At 53.1% G+C, this 17,515-nt stretch overlaps 1 protein-coding gene across 1 annotated transcript; it reads left to right on the top strand.

The window, feature by feature from the left end:
- Nucleotides 1–497: 497 nt before the first annotated feature.
- On the top strand, nucleotides 498–17,354 carry Oaf (out at first homolog). Its single transcript, XM_046438625.2, has 4 exons — nucleotides 498–1,210; nucleotides 13,650–13,784; nucleotides 14,619–14,799; nucleotides 16,356–17,354. The coding sequence occupies exons 1-4, from the start codon at nucleotides 947–949 to the stop codon at nucleotides 16,619–16,621; spliced, it is 846 nt and encodes a 281-aa protein (XP_046294581.1). The 5' UTR covers nucleotides 498–946; the 3' UTR covers nucleotides 16,622–17,354.
- Nucleotides 17,355–17,515: the final 161 nt, after the last annotated feature.

The raw sequence follows: 17,515 nt of genomic DNA, 5'->3' as shown, positions 1-17,515 counted from the left end.
TACATTTCCTTGGATGAGCTCCATCTGTTACCTGGAAAGAGCAAGGACTCCGAGGAAGTGGGCTGGACCTAGGAAAGGCCATGAACTGGGGAGAAGAGGGAGACTGGACTGAAAAAGAAAGCTGAACAGGGATTCACAAAATATGGGCGTTTTGAGGGTCTCGTCTACTCGGTAGCCTCTCTTTATCTCGCACCTGACCTGAGTCAAGGCTGGGCAAGAACCCCTGCTACACGCTAGACCTAGGGCAGGAAAAAGGCGGAGTGAGACACGAGGTATGATTTTGCAGACGCTTTTGAGAAACTTGCTGTGTCAGAAAAACTAAAGGACCAAACAAAACCCCTTAAAATCCAAGCCCGATTATTTCATCCACGTGGCACAAGAACAAGCCAAAAAAAAAAAAAAGAGGGGTGGGGGAAGAGTCTCCCGTCCCGCCCCTGCTGGGAGGAAGGGATTTGCTGCTAGGGCAAACTCCTGACACAGCCGGGGCGCGGCGGGAGGGACACTGAGAGAACCCTTTCCCACAAAGCCGCCGGCGGCAGTCCCCTCTCCCCGCCCCCTCCCCCCGGGCCGCCGCGGGCCCTTTAAGGGCCGAGAGGTGCGCGGTCTCTTTAAGGCAGGTCCTGGTGGTTTCTGTTTTCTGAAGGAAGTGACGGGGGGTGGGATTGAATGAAAAGTGCAAAACCGAGTCTCGAGCGCCGGAGTCGGGGGCGCGGGAGCCGCGGCGCGGGGCTGGGGGCGGGCCGGGGGCGCCGTCTCGGACTCGAGCCACCGGGCGCGGCTGAGGGCCGTCCACGTGCGTCCGCGCCACGTCGCGGGCGATCTCGCCGCAGGGTCCCTTGGAAGAGCGGTCCCAGGCGCCCCGAGCGAGCCCCTAACTTGGGGCCAAGTTTGTCAGCGCCTCTCCCCGCCCCCACGCGGCGCGCCAGGGCCGCGGCGGCCCCCGGGGATGCCCGCCCCCGGTCGCCGTGATGTCCCCACGAAGCTGCCCGCGCAGCAGCTGCTACTGCTGCCGCTACTGCTGCTGCTGGGGTCGCCGCGCTGCGTGGGCGCGGGAGTGGGCGCTCCCGCCGAGCTACGGGTCCGCGTGCGGCTGCCCGACGGCCAGGTGACCGAGGAAAGCCTACAGGCGGACAGCGACGCCGACAGCATCAGCCTGGAGCTGCGCAAGCCGGATGGCACCCTGGTCTCCTTCACTGCGGACTTCAAGAAGGTGAGGTCCCCTTGCTCGCTGGGTAGGACCTGCGAGCCCAGAGCCTCCCCTCGGGGGCTCAGGCACACCTGAGTCTGCAGATGGGAAGACCCGGGCCAAGAGGGAAACGAGACTTGTTCAAGGTCAGGCAGGTTCTTCCCTATACCCCATTGCCCCGCTCCCCAACGCCCAGACCCGCCAGGTCATTCTCAGTGAACTGCTGCTGCTTCCTCCACCAGCTTCCCAGCCTTTCAGCACTTGTCTCTAGGTAGGGGCCCCCCTTCTCGTGCCTTGGCCAGCTCTGTCCCTCCGGCCTCCTCCCGCTCTCCTAGCTGATCCTCCTTCAAAAGTTCCTGTTAACAGCTCCTCCCTTTAATTTCTCTGTGCTCCAGAGAGGAGAATCCCAGGAGAGGTATCAGGCATCCTGGGTTCTCCCCATGTTGCTGTGTGGTCTAGAGCAACAGACAATGAGGTGACTGTACAGGGCAATGTGGTGACTTTGAGGGCTCCCAGCTCTGACACTTTGAGATCCCTGAACCACTTCTCCCTATTTCACTTTCCTGGGAAGAGCAGAGTGCCCCTCCCAAGCCAAGGAGAAGTTCTTCCTCTTTGGCCTGGAAGGCCTGGAAGCTTACAGCTGGAGGACTTGGGGAGAGACCCCCAAGTGAGGCCCTTCATTCTGGAAGAGGTGCCACCCTTTACCCTGCCTGGCTGGGGCTGGCCAACCCCATATTTGGGTCCAGATTGCTTGTAGGGGTTCAGAGATGAGCCTCTACTCAATGTGTGAATGTGTTGTGGAGAGGACCAGAAGGGGTACGTACAGTGGAGGTGCTTGGGTGTTCATCAGGACATGTATCTGGAAGGGCACTGGGTGACTAACAGTGACCCAGCAGCAGGAAATGGTGTCAAAGAGAGTCTCCTGATCTCCTACCTCCATCCCCTTCCCTAGTAACAAAAAGGCCCTGTGTAGCTCTGTCTCTAGGGGGCACAGAAATGGGGTGGATTAGATGACTGTGCTGCTGTGGAAGCCAGGGCCAGGGCTGACCACCTCTCCCTCCTCCCTCCTAGAGATTGGGAGCTGGCCTGGGACTTTGGGAGCGTAGGGGTAGAATTTGGGGAGTTGGCTAAGAATCCAGTGAGATTGCCATGGATAGTAGGCATCAAGAAGATCCAGTGGAAGGTAGAATCGCGGGTAAGGCTCCACTTCTGATCTTTCCCAGGACCACCAAGTTGTCACTGTCATAGGCCTTAGCTGGTGGGGGAGCTGTCACAGATGGGAAAACTTACTCCTCAGGCCCAAACTAGATTGGTAGCTCAGATGGAGGTAGGAAAGATGAGTTTTTGTGAGGAGAAATGGAAGTTGATAGGGCCTGAACATCCCTTGTGTCCACCTGAATTTCAGGGGAATTTTTTCGATGATGTTTTCTGCTTGGAAAACCCAAAGTGGCTGAGTTCATCAGCAGTCAGGAATCAAATTCTCCCTCTAAGCCCTTTGACCTTAGAGGTGAGCCTCAGGCCAGGCTGTGTATGTCTGGAAGGCTACTCTATTCACTGGCCAAATACTGTGGCTACCCTGGAACCCTGGATACTTGCCCATCTTTGGGACCTCTCCAGTACCAAGGCTGAGGCTGTGCCCAGGGCTGTGAAAGCCAGGGGCTGGGCTGGCTGCGGTGGGTGGGGTTGCACTTTTACAGCCTCTGGCTACAGCTGGAAGGTTTTTTTTATTGCTGGGCCCTGAAGGGAAAGGAGAAGGAGAGCCCAGCTGTAATAGGGGTGGTGGTGGCTGTCTGTGGGGGTGAGGGCCTGGGGCCCGAGACTGAGTATTATGGGGGGCACCCAACTGCCCAGTAAGAGAGTGCATTTGAGCTGATGGCAAGCGACTCATTTTAATCCTCAAGAGTGGTTCAAACCTTCAGCCAGGTTTCTGATGTCTGTTTTTCAGGTTAGCCTCTGACCCAGAAGCTGGCTCTTCACACCCGCCCTTGGCATCTCCAATTTCATCAGCAAGGGGGGGATTTGGTAGCGGAAGGCACAAAAGGGAACCAGCTCCAAGGCCCCTCCAACTCCAGGCTTCTCTGGGGCAGGGTGGCATTGGGGTGTACAGGGATTAGGAAAGCATAGTCTACCCACCTCTGTCCACGTCTCCATCAGCCAAATCCCGCCCCAGCCCTTTCAGTCCCTTCTGCTGGCTCACTTCTCAAGGTCTCATACCTCATAGTCTTTGGCAGATTTCCACCACAAATTTCTTTCTAGAAGTAATGATTTTTCCTGTAAGAAAAAGGCCTGGAACTTGTGATTTTGTGTTTTGTGTACCAAAGCCATTTTGGGGTGGTTTGGGAAAAGTTCTGAATTCACCGAGACAGTAATGTTTGCCATCTAATCACCTTTGGGAGAGACAGTCCTGATCTAATGAGACAGGCCTGGTTATTACCACTCTAGCTGGTTAATCCCAAGCCAGCTCTTCCATCTGTCTGAGCCTTCATTAAGAAATGTAGAAAGCGGTCACTCACAGCCCCCTCTTGGCTATTGGCACCTGAAGAGGGCCCACTTCACTCTTCTGCATCAGAATACTTAGGTGCTCAGGAAATAGAGAAGCTTTGCTTTGCTAATTGTGGCTCTAAGCATTATCCATCATCCTCCCTGCCATCATCACCTTGGGCTCAAAGGGGTCAAATGACTGACCTGAGGTCACAAAAGTCAGTGCCAAGGTCGGAAGGGACTTGAGTCCCTCATCATCACCTTGGAGCTCTTTGGATCTCCAAAATTGCTGGCCAGTACCTCTGGTCTGGAGTGACCATCCTTGTCCTAGACGCAGGGCCACAGTAAATCCCCCTGTGCTAGACAGAACACAGCCCTGTCCTGCTGATCCCAGCCCCCAACCAGCCCCCTCTCTCCAGCACCTCCCAGCTCCCAGGTTTTGGTTCCAGTACCATCTGACTGTCCCCCACTCTGCCATTGTGGACCTGCCACTGGAACCCAGGCTGGGTTCTCAGATTCCATGATTAGTGTGGAGTGTCATATGGTTGTCATGTGTCACTACAAGCCTTGCCTTAGGCTGACTGAGCCACCAGGCTGACTGAGCCAAAGCTCTGAAAGAATGTCATGCTTTACTCAGAGGCTCCCAAGCTTTACTGCACAGTAGAATCACCTGGGGACTTTTGAAAACTTCCCATGCGTAGGTGGCACTCCTTCCTCATGGAATCCGAGGGTGCACTCAGGCAGTGGTATTTTTTAAAGAAATCCAGGTGATTGCAGTGGGCAGCAAAGTCTGGGAACCTCTTGGCCTAGCTGCTGCAGGGAAACAGAGGGCACCTGAAGGAAGAACCAGGTTGGACTGTGAAGTGAAAGTGAGCCTAAATTTAGCCACATATTTGAAACCCAATGCTCTACCCCTAATTAACCCTAGGGCTTGGCTTTGGTGCTGGGGCTGGAACCCAGGACCTCAAACCTGCTGAGCATGGGTTCCACTGCTTACCTACATCCACAGCCCCCCATGTGTTGTAGGCAACACGTATACTGTAGGCCTAATTCTCTGCCCTGGGTACCCAAACTTTAATTCCTAATATACACTCAACAGGCAATAATAGTCTTCTATATAATCCAGATCCTATATATGTAATTAGACCTGTGTGTTCATAACCATTGGGCATGTCTAATAACAGGCATGTCACCATCCCCAGTCTCTCACCTGGATGCTTGTCTCACAGCTCTCTTGGTCCCCTCTCCCCCAGCTCCTGTCCCTGTCCAAGCTCTCATTTGCCTCTGTCCCCTAGTCTGAGTGTCCAAAAGCTGGGGAAAGGATGAGTCATGTTCCAGGCAGCCCGGTTTGGTGCTGGCCGGATGGGGAGGGTGGGGCTGAAAGATATGAACAAAGTCATGTGTGACTGCATCAGGCGGGTGGGTACATGGGATGGGAAGGAGACACTCTGAAAGTGAGGGAGTAGGGGGTCATGGGGGCCCTTGGGCTGGAGTCTTGGAGGGAAGACCCAAATTAGGGAGCCACATAGCACTGGGGATGAGTTCAGCATCACAACGAAGGGACAGGGACCAGGGAAGATTGAAAACTTGTACCCTGCCCTGGGCACTGATGGGAAAGTAGGAGCCAGAGGAAAGAACTGTCCAGGGAGTGTCGGGGTTCCTGTCCTGGGGCTCTTGGTCTGGAGGGCAACCCAGAAAGCCACGAGATATAGTCAGTGAGGATTTGCAAGGTGCACCCAGCCATGGTGCTGCTTGAGCCTGTTTATTCCAAGGGATGTCACATCACAGCAGAGGCTTTGGGGGCTTAGCAACCCTCTACCCTGTGTTAGATCCCCTATGGTTTGGCATGGAGGCATGTGGTAGAAGGGAAGTCTCCATAGGGATCAGAGGGCAGTAGAAGTGCTTTCAAAGGAGACCCAGAACTTTCTGGAACACAGGGCCTTTTCTCAGGAATTTATGCGAAATCTACAAACAGGCTTGTGTATGTCTGACCCGTCCCTCCTCTGCACCTGAGGAACTCCTCCTTAGATCAGGATCAGCAGTCCTGCCTGGAAGTTCAAGTGTGCTACCTGCACCTTGACCAGCATTTCCCACCCCCAAGTGCTATGTCCCAGCAGGGTACTATGAAAGACCCCAGGCCAGCCATGAACATCACCACCTGGAGACAATGGTGTGGGCTGCTGGAGAGACAGTGGGGAGAGAAAGAGGTGGAGTTCTTCCTCTCTGTCCCTAACCTACAGAAGTAGTGCTGAATAAGCTGGGTTAGATGCCTGTTCCCCAGACAGGCAGGCAGAGGGCCCAGCTGGGAGATTGCTCACTTGTCTGCCGTCATCCACTGAGCAGGCCTTCAGATAGCACTCGTGGCTTGTGTAGGTCCTCAGCACTACATCGTGAGGCACTGATTGCCTCCAGGGTGCAGATTGCATACTGAGCTCAGCAGTCGCTTTGACAAGATCAAAAAGGTAGTGATCCAGGATTATGACCCAGGGATCCTGTCACTATATCCCAACCTCCTGGACTTTGGTGGCACCCTGAGTGTATCCTTCCAGAAGGCTGAAGGACCCTGGGTGGCGGGGGGAAGGAGGAGGCTGAGAAGATCTAGGTGCACAGGAACAAATATGTAAATTCTCTTCTGTATGGACTTGGGCTAGGCTCCTGCTCCCCAAGTTCATTATGCCCAGTGGATGGGGTATGGAGTCTTTGGCAGTGTATAGGACCCTTCCTTCCCTGGATGACCTCTAGGGAGGGAGAGATGGGGCAATGCTTTTACAAAATATGTCACAGATACTTATCGATCACTCACTGTGTACATTTTACTGCCGTTTACCAACTGTGTGACTTCACAAGTCTCTTAACCTCTCTGAGCCCCAGACTCCTTGCCTGCAGCCAGGGACACAGTGTGATGCTCAAGGCTGCCAGAAGTGACTTAGAGGACCTTTGCAGAGCAGAGGCTGGCATAGGTGCCTGAGGAGTGCAGTGCAGAGCCAGGCAGCTGAGCAGGCCCTTCCTCTCAGCTCTCCTCCCTCAGGCATTAAGCATAAGCCACCTTTTTTTTTCAGTTTCAGGGACCAAAGCATCATGAGGAGCTTCTGTTCTTTAAGTTGGCAAATGTTTAAGCACCTGCCATTGGGGATTCAGATAAAGGGCAGAGAACAAGGGAGGCTTCGGGGCTGGACTCTAAGTGAGGAAAGTGTGGAGCCCCATCTCAGGAGCCCTGAGTCAGCAGGACAGTGGGGCGCACTTGATCCACATAAAGCCTCGCATTGTTCCCTGGGGCACTCAGGAGAGTGGTGACCTTTGGGATTTGGCTGACAGAGCATGAGGGGCTTTGGGGCGGGCTGTGGCTAGTGGTTGCACTAATACCCAGTAACAAGAATCCCCTGTCGGGGCCTGCCCCTGAGGTGCAGCTTCTCTCACCTTAGTCCCTGGGCACTGGTCTGGATTGGGGTTGAGCACATCTGCCCCAATTTCCGTGAGAGAGCCTGGCCAGGGCATCCAGGGTGTTCCTGTGTCTGCCATGAGGCAGCCACACGGGGCTGGAAGGACCCTGGCTGTCTCTCCAAGCCAGTCTCTTCCTCTCTCTCCCCTCCCCAGCCCAGTGAAACTGGCTCCTCTCTAGCCATGAAGCAGCCCCAGCCAGGAGCAAAGGAATAAATATTTAGATTGGCTCAGTCTGGGCCTCAGAATCACGCGCTCTGGTGATGATGGGAAGGAGACCAGGATGACAGAGGACCCTCCCAGGAGACAGCAAGCACCAGATGTCCAGGAGTAAGGGGATTGGGAGGGGACAAGCTGCTTCCCTTGGGCCCCAGAGCAATGGCCCCTGCCCTGGGCTGTCACTGTGGGCTGGGAGGGGACATGGGGAAAGGCATTTCTGATGCCCCTGTCCCCTTAGTTTCTCTCTGCTCTGGTGGCAGGATGGCAGCAGAGTCTGAAACCAGGAATCTTGCCACCCACTGCCCAGAAGCTAGGAGCTGGTGACAGGGAGGCAGCTGGGAGTGTCAGCACAAAGGGATGGAGAGGGTAAGGAGAGGCTGATGGGCTGGAGCTGAGGTCGAGTGTGGGGTGAGCACGTGTGGCAGGGTGGGGGGAGTTGTCAGGCTGTAGGGGAGACAGGGTGTGTGGGAGCTGGAACTGGAGATGCTGGCTTGAGATCTAGGGGATTCAGACAGGGAGGAGGGTGTTGGAGACTGAGGAAATGTGTGACCCGAGCCCACAGGGGTTGGGAGAGACTGTCTCTGCAAGAAAGGGGTGAGGTGGCATCTTAGGAGAGACTGAGGAAGACAGGAGCCAGGTGAGCACCTGCATATGAGGGAGAGCAGGAGCCGCCAGGTCGGGTGGAAGTGGCTATGAGGGACAGAGAGATATAGGACTAGCAAGTCTATGTGAAAGACAAAAGATGTATGTGGCCCATGAGTTGGGGGGAGCAGGTGACAGTCTAGTGTGGGTTGCGATTAGACTTGCCTATGCATAACATAAAATTCCAAATAATAGTGTTTGAAGCAAAAAAGTGTGTTCCCCTCGTTCCGGTCTCATCTCAGTCTGGAAGACAGCTGTGGGGGCACGTGTGCCCGGGCTCCCTCTGCAGTGCTGCTTTCCCTCCCTCCAGGAAGCTTTCTCCGGGCCTCTCGCCAGGGAGGTGGCATTGAGGACCTTGCACTGGGTATCTGTGTCCCAAGTCTTTTCTAGGACAGCTCTGTGCCATCTCTTACATGTTCACCTGGAACCCCAGCACAGCTGAGCCAAAGCAGCCTTCTCTTGGGGACACTGTATCCTGCCAAAGAGATAGCAGGACAGGAAGAGGACAGAGAGAAACGGAGTATCCAGAGAAGTTAGCTACGCAGGGAGCTAACAGTCCAGGTCACTGGACTGAGAATCGGGAGGCCTGGACTTCTGGTTCTGGCTCTGTGGCTATGTGACTTGTGAAGGTCACTTTCCCTGCTGGAACCTCACTGGGCCATGAAGTAGATGATCCCCTAAACCTTCTGGAAACCAAAGTAGCAGCTGTAGGACTACCAGCCTGTAGGAGCCCAGCTGTAGGCAAGGCCAATAAGAGATGGTCTGATGGAGCTGACAGCTCTAGGAAATCCATTTGCTCACCCAGCCATCAAGTGTGGAGCCGAGCTGTGTGCCAGACCCTGAGGCTATTGCATAAATAAGATGGAGCCATTACACTTGAGCCAGGGTCAGATCACAGAGGGACTGGATCACTTGTTGCCTGGGCCGAAGATATAGAATGAGAACAGGGCCCACTGCAAATAAAATACTGCAGCCTCAAGAAGCTGGGTCTGGAAGGGAAGACAGGTGAGGAGGACAGTCCACACATTGGGATTGGCGCCAGGGGTGGCTTTGCTGGAGTCTGGTGTGGGCAGCAACAGGAAGAAGCCTGAGCAGGTGATGTATGTGACTGGGGCTAAAGGAGGGTGGACAGATGGGAACAGGGCAACCCAGCAGAGGAATCACTCATGGGAATTCCCAAGGGGTCCCATGGTGCAGCGCCTGGGAACTGCAATCTCTTCACTTCAGTGTGGAGCTAATCAAGAGTTGCTGTGGGTGGGAACCCGGGGTGCCTGCCTCTGGGGGTATGCTTATGGAGAGAACAAAGGGAGCTTTAAAGGGCCCTGGGCAGCCCAGGTGACAGCAGAGAGGAATGATGGGGGGGACTGTTAGGAGACCCTCACACCTCCCTTTCTTCTCTAAATATCCCCCTCTTTACTGAAAGGTTCTCCCTCCATCCCAGCCTCATCCTTTGCCTCCATAGCACTCAAATATCAGCCTTTCCTGGGAGTCCCCTAAAGACAGGGACCTTCTTAGCTTTGGCTATTTCCCTGCCCAGCCTTGTGCTTGTGAAAGTCCTGCCCCAAGTCATGTTAATTAGTGACTTTCCATTAATCTGCTGGTTACTTGCAAGCCACAGAGGACTCCTCTGACTTGTCTGAGCCTCCAGTGCATCTGTAGAAGAGAGCTCTTCATTACTTTATAGGCTGGGATTAAATTACAGTGGGAGCGAGGCAAGCAAAGTGAGGGCTTGCAGCCACAAGACGAGAACTGAGCCCAGCCCACTGTGACCCGAGAACTTTCACTCATAGCAATCCTTCAAGGTAGATACTGCTGTTTCGATCACTTTGCAGGTGTGGAAACTGTGGTACAGAGAGCCTAAGCAAGTTCCCCTAAGGATATGTGGCTAATGGTGGCAAGGCCAGGATCTGGGATCTTTGCACTACTGTGATGTCCTGGAACCTACCAACTCCTTATTACAACTACAGACGAGGACTTCAGCAAACACGGTCTCTGGGGCTCACCTGCCACGCCCTCCACATGCCCAGGTTCTGGCCCTGGTTGCTGTATGTTCCCATGTTTTCCTGATGGGCTAGAGGTTCCTGGTTACTCAGGGGAGAAGGAACCTTGTGGAGCCCTCCTGTCCTGGAAGTCCAGCCTGCATTCTGACCCTGAGGTACCTGCCTCCAGCGCCTGCCATGGGCTCCCACCCATGTTATGCCATCTGCCATGGGCTTTAGACCCTGGGTGAATCATCCTAGGGGACTCCTGAGAGACAAGAAAGGCTAGGAGCCAGATTTCCATCTGGCCAGATGTTCTTTAAGCTGGGGGACTTCTTTACCCTATCCTTCCATCTGTTCTGAAGAAAAGAGCCCTGGAACTTTGCTAGTGAGTCAGATGTAGGGAGTAGGTAGAAGGGACACAGGTCACGATAATGGAGCCCTGAAACCTAAGAGTCAGATCCAGAGACTAGGGCTGCCTACTTCCTCCCTGAGGCTGCAAGGGAATGTGGTTTTCAGGAGAAAGAACTTAAAAAAAACCCAGAGAATTCAGAGTGTAGAGGTCTTGAATAGGGCCCGCAGGTTGGTTAGAAGGATATTCCTGCCTCATTCCTTCTTATTTGCATGATTTGTTCGTCACTTAGTGTGAGCAGGAGCTGCCCCAGTACAGAAAGCTTAAGCAAGTTTATGAAGACTTATGCACTCCTGCCAGATGGGCATGATGGGAAGAAGGAATCAAGTTCTAATCCTGCCTCTGCCACTCTAGCTGAGTGACCACCAACAGACCACACCTCCTCTGTGGGCCTGAGCCTGTTTTCTCAGCTGAACATCAGAGTGATTAGCCTCATTGATCTAGGAGGCAAGTGTGCATTGTGGTTAAGAGACCTCAGGCTTTGGATTCAGACTAGACTGCCTGGGTGAAAGTCCTGGCTACCTTCTCTCACAGCCTGTGACCTTGATCAAGTTACCCAGTCCAAACTTGGTAATAGAGTTCTGTTGTGCAAGGATTTTGATCCTGCTTGATCCATAATAATTATTTCTCCCTTCCAGTTATAGACTTCAGTAACTCTTTGTCCTACACAGAGAGACAGAGGGAAATCATCTTTCTCAATCCCCGCCCCCCACATTAGGTTCTCATTTTTGTAGCATTTTGTTGTTGTCATTGCTATGATTGTTTAATATAGACACAGGGAGAAAGTTTAAGCAAATTTCTTTCACCCCTTTGCTGTAAAGATTCAAACACATTCTCCTGCTAGTGGTGGGCAAGTGATGTCACTAAGCAATGAGACCCCTTAGCAGTCCTCAGACCACAGGGTAGTGCACATACAATGGAGAAGACATGAACATCCAGACAGGGTTTGTTTTAAAGGGTCATAGGTGAAAATACCAGGGGGGTGGATTTTTGGATCCTGCCTGGGGGATCCAGTCAGGGACATCTGCCTGACTCATTCTGGCAGGAGAAGTCTGGTGTCAAGTCTCACCTGGCAGGAATTGAGCCCGGAGTGGAATATGCCACCCGTGTCCTCACCTCCAGTGTCCCCTCAGCCAACCCGAGTGAATGAAAGATCAGATGACCCAGGCTGGCAGGAAAAGGAGATGCCAGCATTGTGACCCAAGAAGGGATTTCCTGTCAAGGGGAAGTAGAGCTCTGATTCACCATCTCCACAAGTCTCTGGGATCATAAGGAACCTGATGGGACCTTCCTCAGTTTCCCTTTCCGGAAAATCAACCTATATGCTTGCACGCCACATTGTTCCAGAAATCATTTACAGCTAAAGGAAGTAAAAGCAACCCCCTGCAGAATTGCAGGGTGGCAGAAGCACACAGGGATTTCGGAGATCTTAGGCAGCCATTTGTTGCAGAGGATCTGCAACCTTTTTTTTTTTTTTTTTTTATTGGTTGTTCAAAACATTACAAAGCTCATGATATATCATCTTTCATACATTTGACTCAATTGGGTTATGAACTCCCATTTTTACCCCAAATACAAATTGTAGAATCACATCGGTTACACACTCACATTTTTACATAATGGCATATTAGTGACTGTTGTATTCTGATACCTTTCCTTTCCCCTACTATCCCCCCTCCCCTCCGATCTGCAGCCTTTACCAGTCACTGCAGTGGTGACAGTAACCACAGTTAGCACGTGCTGAGCGCTTACTGCTTCCAAGTGACAACCTATCAGGCAAATGTGTTCTTCCTGTTTCACAAGTGAAGCTTAGAGAAGTCGTGGGTAACCTAGGGTACCAGCTAATACATTGCAGCTTTGGGGTGAAATGTGGGCCCCTGCTGTCTACATCCAGGAGAACACTTGGTCTCTGATCTCAAAAACCCTTATACTCTAGCAGGGGTATATTAAGCACTGAATGAATCAGGGCTCTCTCAGCAGGGGATGCCCCAGGCACAAGCATTGAAAGATGAATGACTGCCCAAGGCTGTATATAAGTGCCTGTGCAGGGAGGGGGCGGTTCTCAGCCAACAGTCATGGAAGCCAGGGTGTGTCTATGGCAGGAAGGGTCTTGACAGACACAAACCACTTTTACTGGGACTTGCTAACTTCACACTGGGAGCAGAATTAACTGAGGCACAGAGTGGTTAAGAACTATGGGGGGATGGGAGTAAGGGGTGCAGGTGGGTGGAGCAGAGGGTTCCAGCAGTAGCCAGATTGGAAAGGGACCTTTTTTCCTCTACCCCCTTCTAGGCTCCCCCATTCACTCAGTGAGTCAGTAACAGGAAGGAGCTCTTGGCCTGCTGATCATGCCATTAGTACCCCCTAGGGAAAGGGGAAGTGGGGAGGGAAAGGTGAGCCATCCCAGCTCCCCCTGACCGGAAGGGAAGGCAGCAACAGCTGCAGCCTGCCCTTGACACAGCCCTGTCCCCACTAGCCCTAAAACGAGAGGTGGGTGGCCAGGAGTCTGGCTAATCAGAAGCACCAGGGCCATTTGGAGATCTGTCCTCAAGCCTGCTGAATAAGGTCAGAGAGAAGCTCTGGAATCTGACTTGTGAAAGCGCAGTCCCTCCCTGTGATGCCCTGGTCAGGTGGTAGCAGCTGCTCCACCCAGTAGAAGCCTCAGCTCTGAACAAACCAGATGCCAAAAAGAGATGTTATTGGGCTGGGGATGTAGCTCAGTGGTAGAGAACTTCCCTTGCGTACAAGGCCCTGGGTTTGATCCTCAGCATTGCAAAAAAGAAAACAGACAAAAAAAAAGAGGTACTGTCTTCTTCAAGGTGAAGCTCTATACTGTCAAAGGGTTCTTTGGTTTTGGGGGTTTGGCTTTTTTTGGGGGCAGGGATTGAACCTAGGGATACTTAACCACTGAGCCACATCCCGGCCCTTTTTAATATTTTATTTAGAGACAAGGTCTCACTAAGTTGCTGAGGTTGGCTTTGAATTTGCAATCCTCCTGCCTTAGCCTCTTGAGCCTCTGGGGTTATAGGTGTGCACTAACAGGCCTGGCTAAAGGATTCTTTCTGATGGGTTCACTTTGTCAATTTCCCAGAAAGCTTTGGAACCTTTGGATGGAGGTCTTTCTTTTAAGTCATGAGATTAAATGGGAAAGGTGAAGTCCTAAGGCAGAAGAGGAAGGTGTCTATTGTGGGTATCCAGGTGCCCTTTTCTCCAGGGCTTGAGCTGGAATGGAAGGCTGGAATGGATTCCCCTTCTCTCCATCTGTGTCCCATCCTCCTGCTCTTCCCTTCAGGATGTGAAGATCTTCCGGGCCCTGATCCTGGGGGAGCTGGAAAAGGGGCAGAGTCAATTCCAGGCCCTCTGTTTTGTCACCCGACTGCACCACAATGAGATCATCCCCAGTGAGGCCATGGCCAAGCTACGGCAGGTGAGTACCACCCTGGACTGCCCTGGCCAGTTGCTGACTCAGAACCCCCATGTTTTTAGAGACAGGGTCTCAGTAAGTTGCTTAGGGCCTCACTAAGTTGGTAAAGCTGGCTATGAACTTGGGATCTTCCTGCCTCAGCCTCTAGACCCAATGTGATTACAGGTATGTATCACCATACCCATAAGCTGGTGACATTGGACACGTTACCTTACCCTCAGAGCCTCAATTTTCTTATTAAGGGAATGAGTTATAAGAGAGAATGTAGTGAGAAAATACTTGTCATGTGCTCAGCACGACCTTCACAGCCCTACAACCTGCTGACCTGGTGCTGGCCCCCTAGACCCCAGTCCTCTGGTGGCTTCATCTGAACTGCCTGGCCTACCAACAGGCCTGCCCCATGACTTCCTCCCCTCCCTTTCACCTGCCCTTCCCAGAGAGACTCAGCTCTCTGGGTGTGGTTAGCACATGACAAGGGCTGGAGTGTAGCTTAGTGGCAGAGGGGTACAAGGCACTGGGTTCCATCCCTAGCACTGCAGAAAAATAAATAAATAAATAAATAAATAAACCTGACCTGAGAGATAATTTACCCTGGGACAACTGGCCTGCCCACCTCCACCTCCCAGGAGCACCATAGAATAGGCCATCCGGCTCCAGCGGTCAGCTGGAGAGCAGTTCATTCTGGATAGAAGCTGCAAGACCTCACTGCCCTCTGCAGTTTCAGGGGTGTAGCTGGGTGCCCCTTGACTGCCAGCCGGGGCTCTCAGGGATTATGGGAGATCTGGGCAGGGAGCACTCCAAGGCCAGGTAGGAGTGGCTCCTGTCCTCTACACACAGAAAAACCCACGGGCAGTGAGGCAGGCTGAGGAGATGCGGGGCCTGGAACAGCTGCACATGGACATAGCCGTGAACTTCAGCCAGGGTGGCCTGCTGAGTCCCCATCTTCACAACGTATGTGCTGAGGCCGCAGATGCCATTTACACCCGCCAGGAGGATGTCCGGTTCTGGCTGGAACAAGGTCAGTTAGTTGCTGGGCCCTGTCTGCAGCACAGCAGAGAGAAGGGGGTGGAGGGACATCACAGATGGTCGAAGGGGCACCTCACTGAGGGGCTCCTTCATTTGTTCAGGAGATGTTTATTGAGCACCTGCAGAGATGAGTCAACCTGGGGTCAGAGATGTAGATGCCTAATTCCTGTTCCTAGGAGCTTCCTGGGCAGGGCTGGCGGAGGGGGCTAGATTGACACAGCTTTAAGTCTGGCAGAGTGCATAATAATGAGCCCGGACATTCAGGGGTGGAACCTCTAAGCCTTGCTGTAATCAGTCCAGGAAGGCTTCCTAGAGAAGTGGTGCCTGTGTAGCTGTCAGTAAGTGTCATCCAGATGAAAGGGACTCATTCCAGAAGGGACACAGGGACTGCCAGACCCTTCAGAGGGAGATTCTCCGACTCTCCCCCATATCCCTGCCCTTGGGACACAGACCTTCCATCATGAGAGGGGATCACAGGCACCCATTCTTCCTTGCCTGCCTCTGCTGCTGCCTCCCAGAAATCAGTTTTGCACCATCCCCGGTGCCAGTGTCTCCCCCATGATTCTTGATATCTCTCCCCATGATCCCTGGGACCTGCCCACAGCTCTGTGCTGTCCCTGTGTGAATTCAACACTGGCCCAGCTCTCTGTGCCCTTCCCAGGACTGCCCTCAGGTCCTCTATGTGGGAGGAACAGGAAAACATCACCATTCCAGCTCCTGGCCCCTGATCTCTCCACCCAGCCTCCTGAGCCTAGAGAAATGCGTGCTGTTCCCTGGGGGGGACTGGATTGAGAGATGCTCATAGGGCTAGCCATGCCTGGCTCACCACTTCCCCATGTGCTGTGCCCCAAACTAAGGTATAAGCCTGACACTAATACCCCACAGAAGCTGTCCCTCCCACAGTCCCTGAGCAGAGCCTGGCCCAGCCCCTGCCATCTCCTCGTCTATGGGCAGGTTTGGGCTGTCCCCTCCCTGCTTAGCCCTACTCAGATACCATCTCCCTTAAGAAGCTGAAGCTGTCCTGATTTCCTCCCCAGTCTCCCCAGCACCTCTGTTTTGACACACTCCAGTACAGTGGTGTTTTAAAGCCAAGTACAAATTTGAAGTGAGACCTGACTCTCTCCCTTTTTTTTTTTTTTGGTACCAGGGATTGGAGCCACATCCCCAGCCCTTTTTAATATTTTGCTGGAGATAGGGTCTTGCTAAGTTGCTGAGGCTGACTTTGAACTTGCAATCCTCCTGCCTCAGCCTCTTGAGCCACTGGAATTACAGGCATGTGCCACCGTGCCTGGCTCTGTCCCAGTTTTCTAATCTGTGAGATGGGTGACAATGCTTAGCTCATGGGTGAAGGAAAGAGGTACTGAATGTAGAATCCCTGACACATAGTTGGGACTCAATAGATGAAGGTGATTGTGACTCAGTGCCTCCCACTTACCTCCATACACCCAAAGGAGCTTGGGAAGGGGGTGACTAAAGAGGCTGGGGGGTGGGCTGCAGCCTGCAGCTAGGATGCCTCCTCCCTCTCTCATCCTTGCCTTTCTCCCCCAGGTGTGGACAGCTCTGTCTTCGAGGCTCTACCCAAGGCATCTGAACAGATGGAACTGCCTCGCTGCAGGCTGGTGGGGGACCGTGGGAAGCCCTGCACCTGCCGCTATGGCCTGAGCCTGGCCTGGTACCCCTGCATGCTCAAGTACTGCCACAGCCGTGAGCGGCCCACGCCGTACAAGTGTGGCATCCGAAGCTGTCAGAAGAACTATAACTTTGACTTCTATGTGCCCCAGAGGCAACTGTGTCTCTGGGATGAGGACCCCTAGCAGGGCTGCTCTGGGCCCGGCCACCAAAGGAGGTGGCAACCCTACCTAAGGCCTTAAGTTCCCTTCCCCCACTCTGGCCCTGAAGCCTCGGCCTGCCTGCCTCTTGCATGACTGTGAAAGGGGTGGGACAGCAGGGTCATTCATGAAGGCAGCCCCCTCCCACCCTGTGCCTTCCTTGGAGGCAGGGAGAGACAAAGCTAGTTCTCCACACTTGCCCCCTTCCCCTCCTCATCTCCCCTGAAGTGTTCACTTTCAAGCAACCAAAATGTGACAGCCTAGAATTCAGCTCTTCAAAGGATTAGATCCTAAAAGGAGTCTCTGCCTATTATCCCATCTCCCCACTCATGACTAGAAGGAGCTGGCCTTGCCACACCTTCCTATTCCCCACCAATGAAAGGATCTGCACCTCCAAAGAGGTGCTCTTGGGGACCCATGTCACAGCCCCTGTGCCAGATCCCATGCATTCTTCTTTCTCACAAGGCCAGGCCAGGTGTGGGGCTGAGCAGACGCCTACCACCCCTGACACTGACCACATGTGCCTTTCCCCAGACCTGGACTTTGCCCCTGGAGCGGGCATCCCCTCTTCCTCCCTCTAAACAGAAATATTTTTGTAAGGTTCTGGAGCAGGGAGGGAGTATGAAGTACAAGGAAAACTTGAATTCCAGATTTTTAATACAAAGTATTTATCATTTGTACCATAAATAAAAGTTTTAAATTTTTACTTGACACACTAGACCCAGAGATCAAAGAGAAATTTTATCCACTACTGCCACCTGGTGTCAGACGTGTCCTCCTATATGATCAGTGACCCATCTGGGGACAGCACCTTCTAAAGTACCTACCGTATGCTCTATCACTTGGGAAAGGGATAGGTGTGAGGGAGGGTGGTATCAG

This window comes from Marmota monax, unplaced genomic scaffold, assembly GCF_021218885.2.
Source record: "Marmota monax isolate L192 unplaced genomic scaffold, Marmota_monax_Labrador192_F-V1.1 WCK01_AAM20220418_F8-fsc00081, whole genome shotgun sequence".
NCBI lineage: Eukaryota > Metazoa > Chordata > Mammalia > Rodentia > Sciuridae > Marmota > Marmota monax.
Note: the sequence above shows the minus strand (reverse complement) of the source record. Positions and strands in the feature narration are given on the sequence as shown.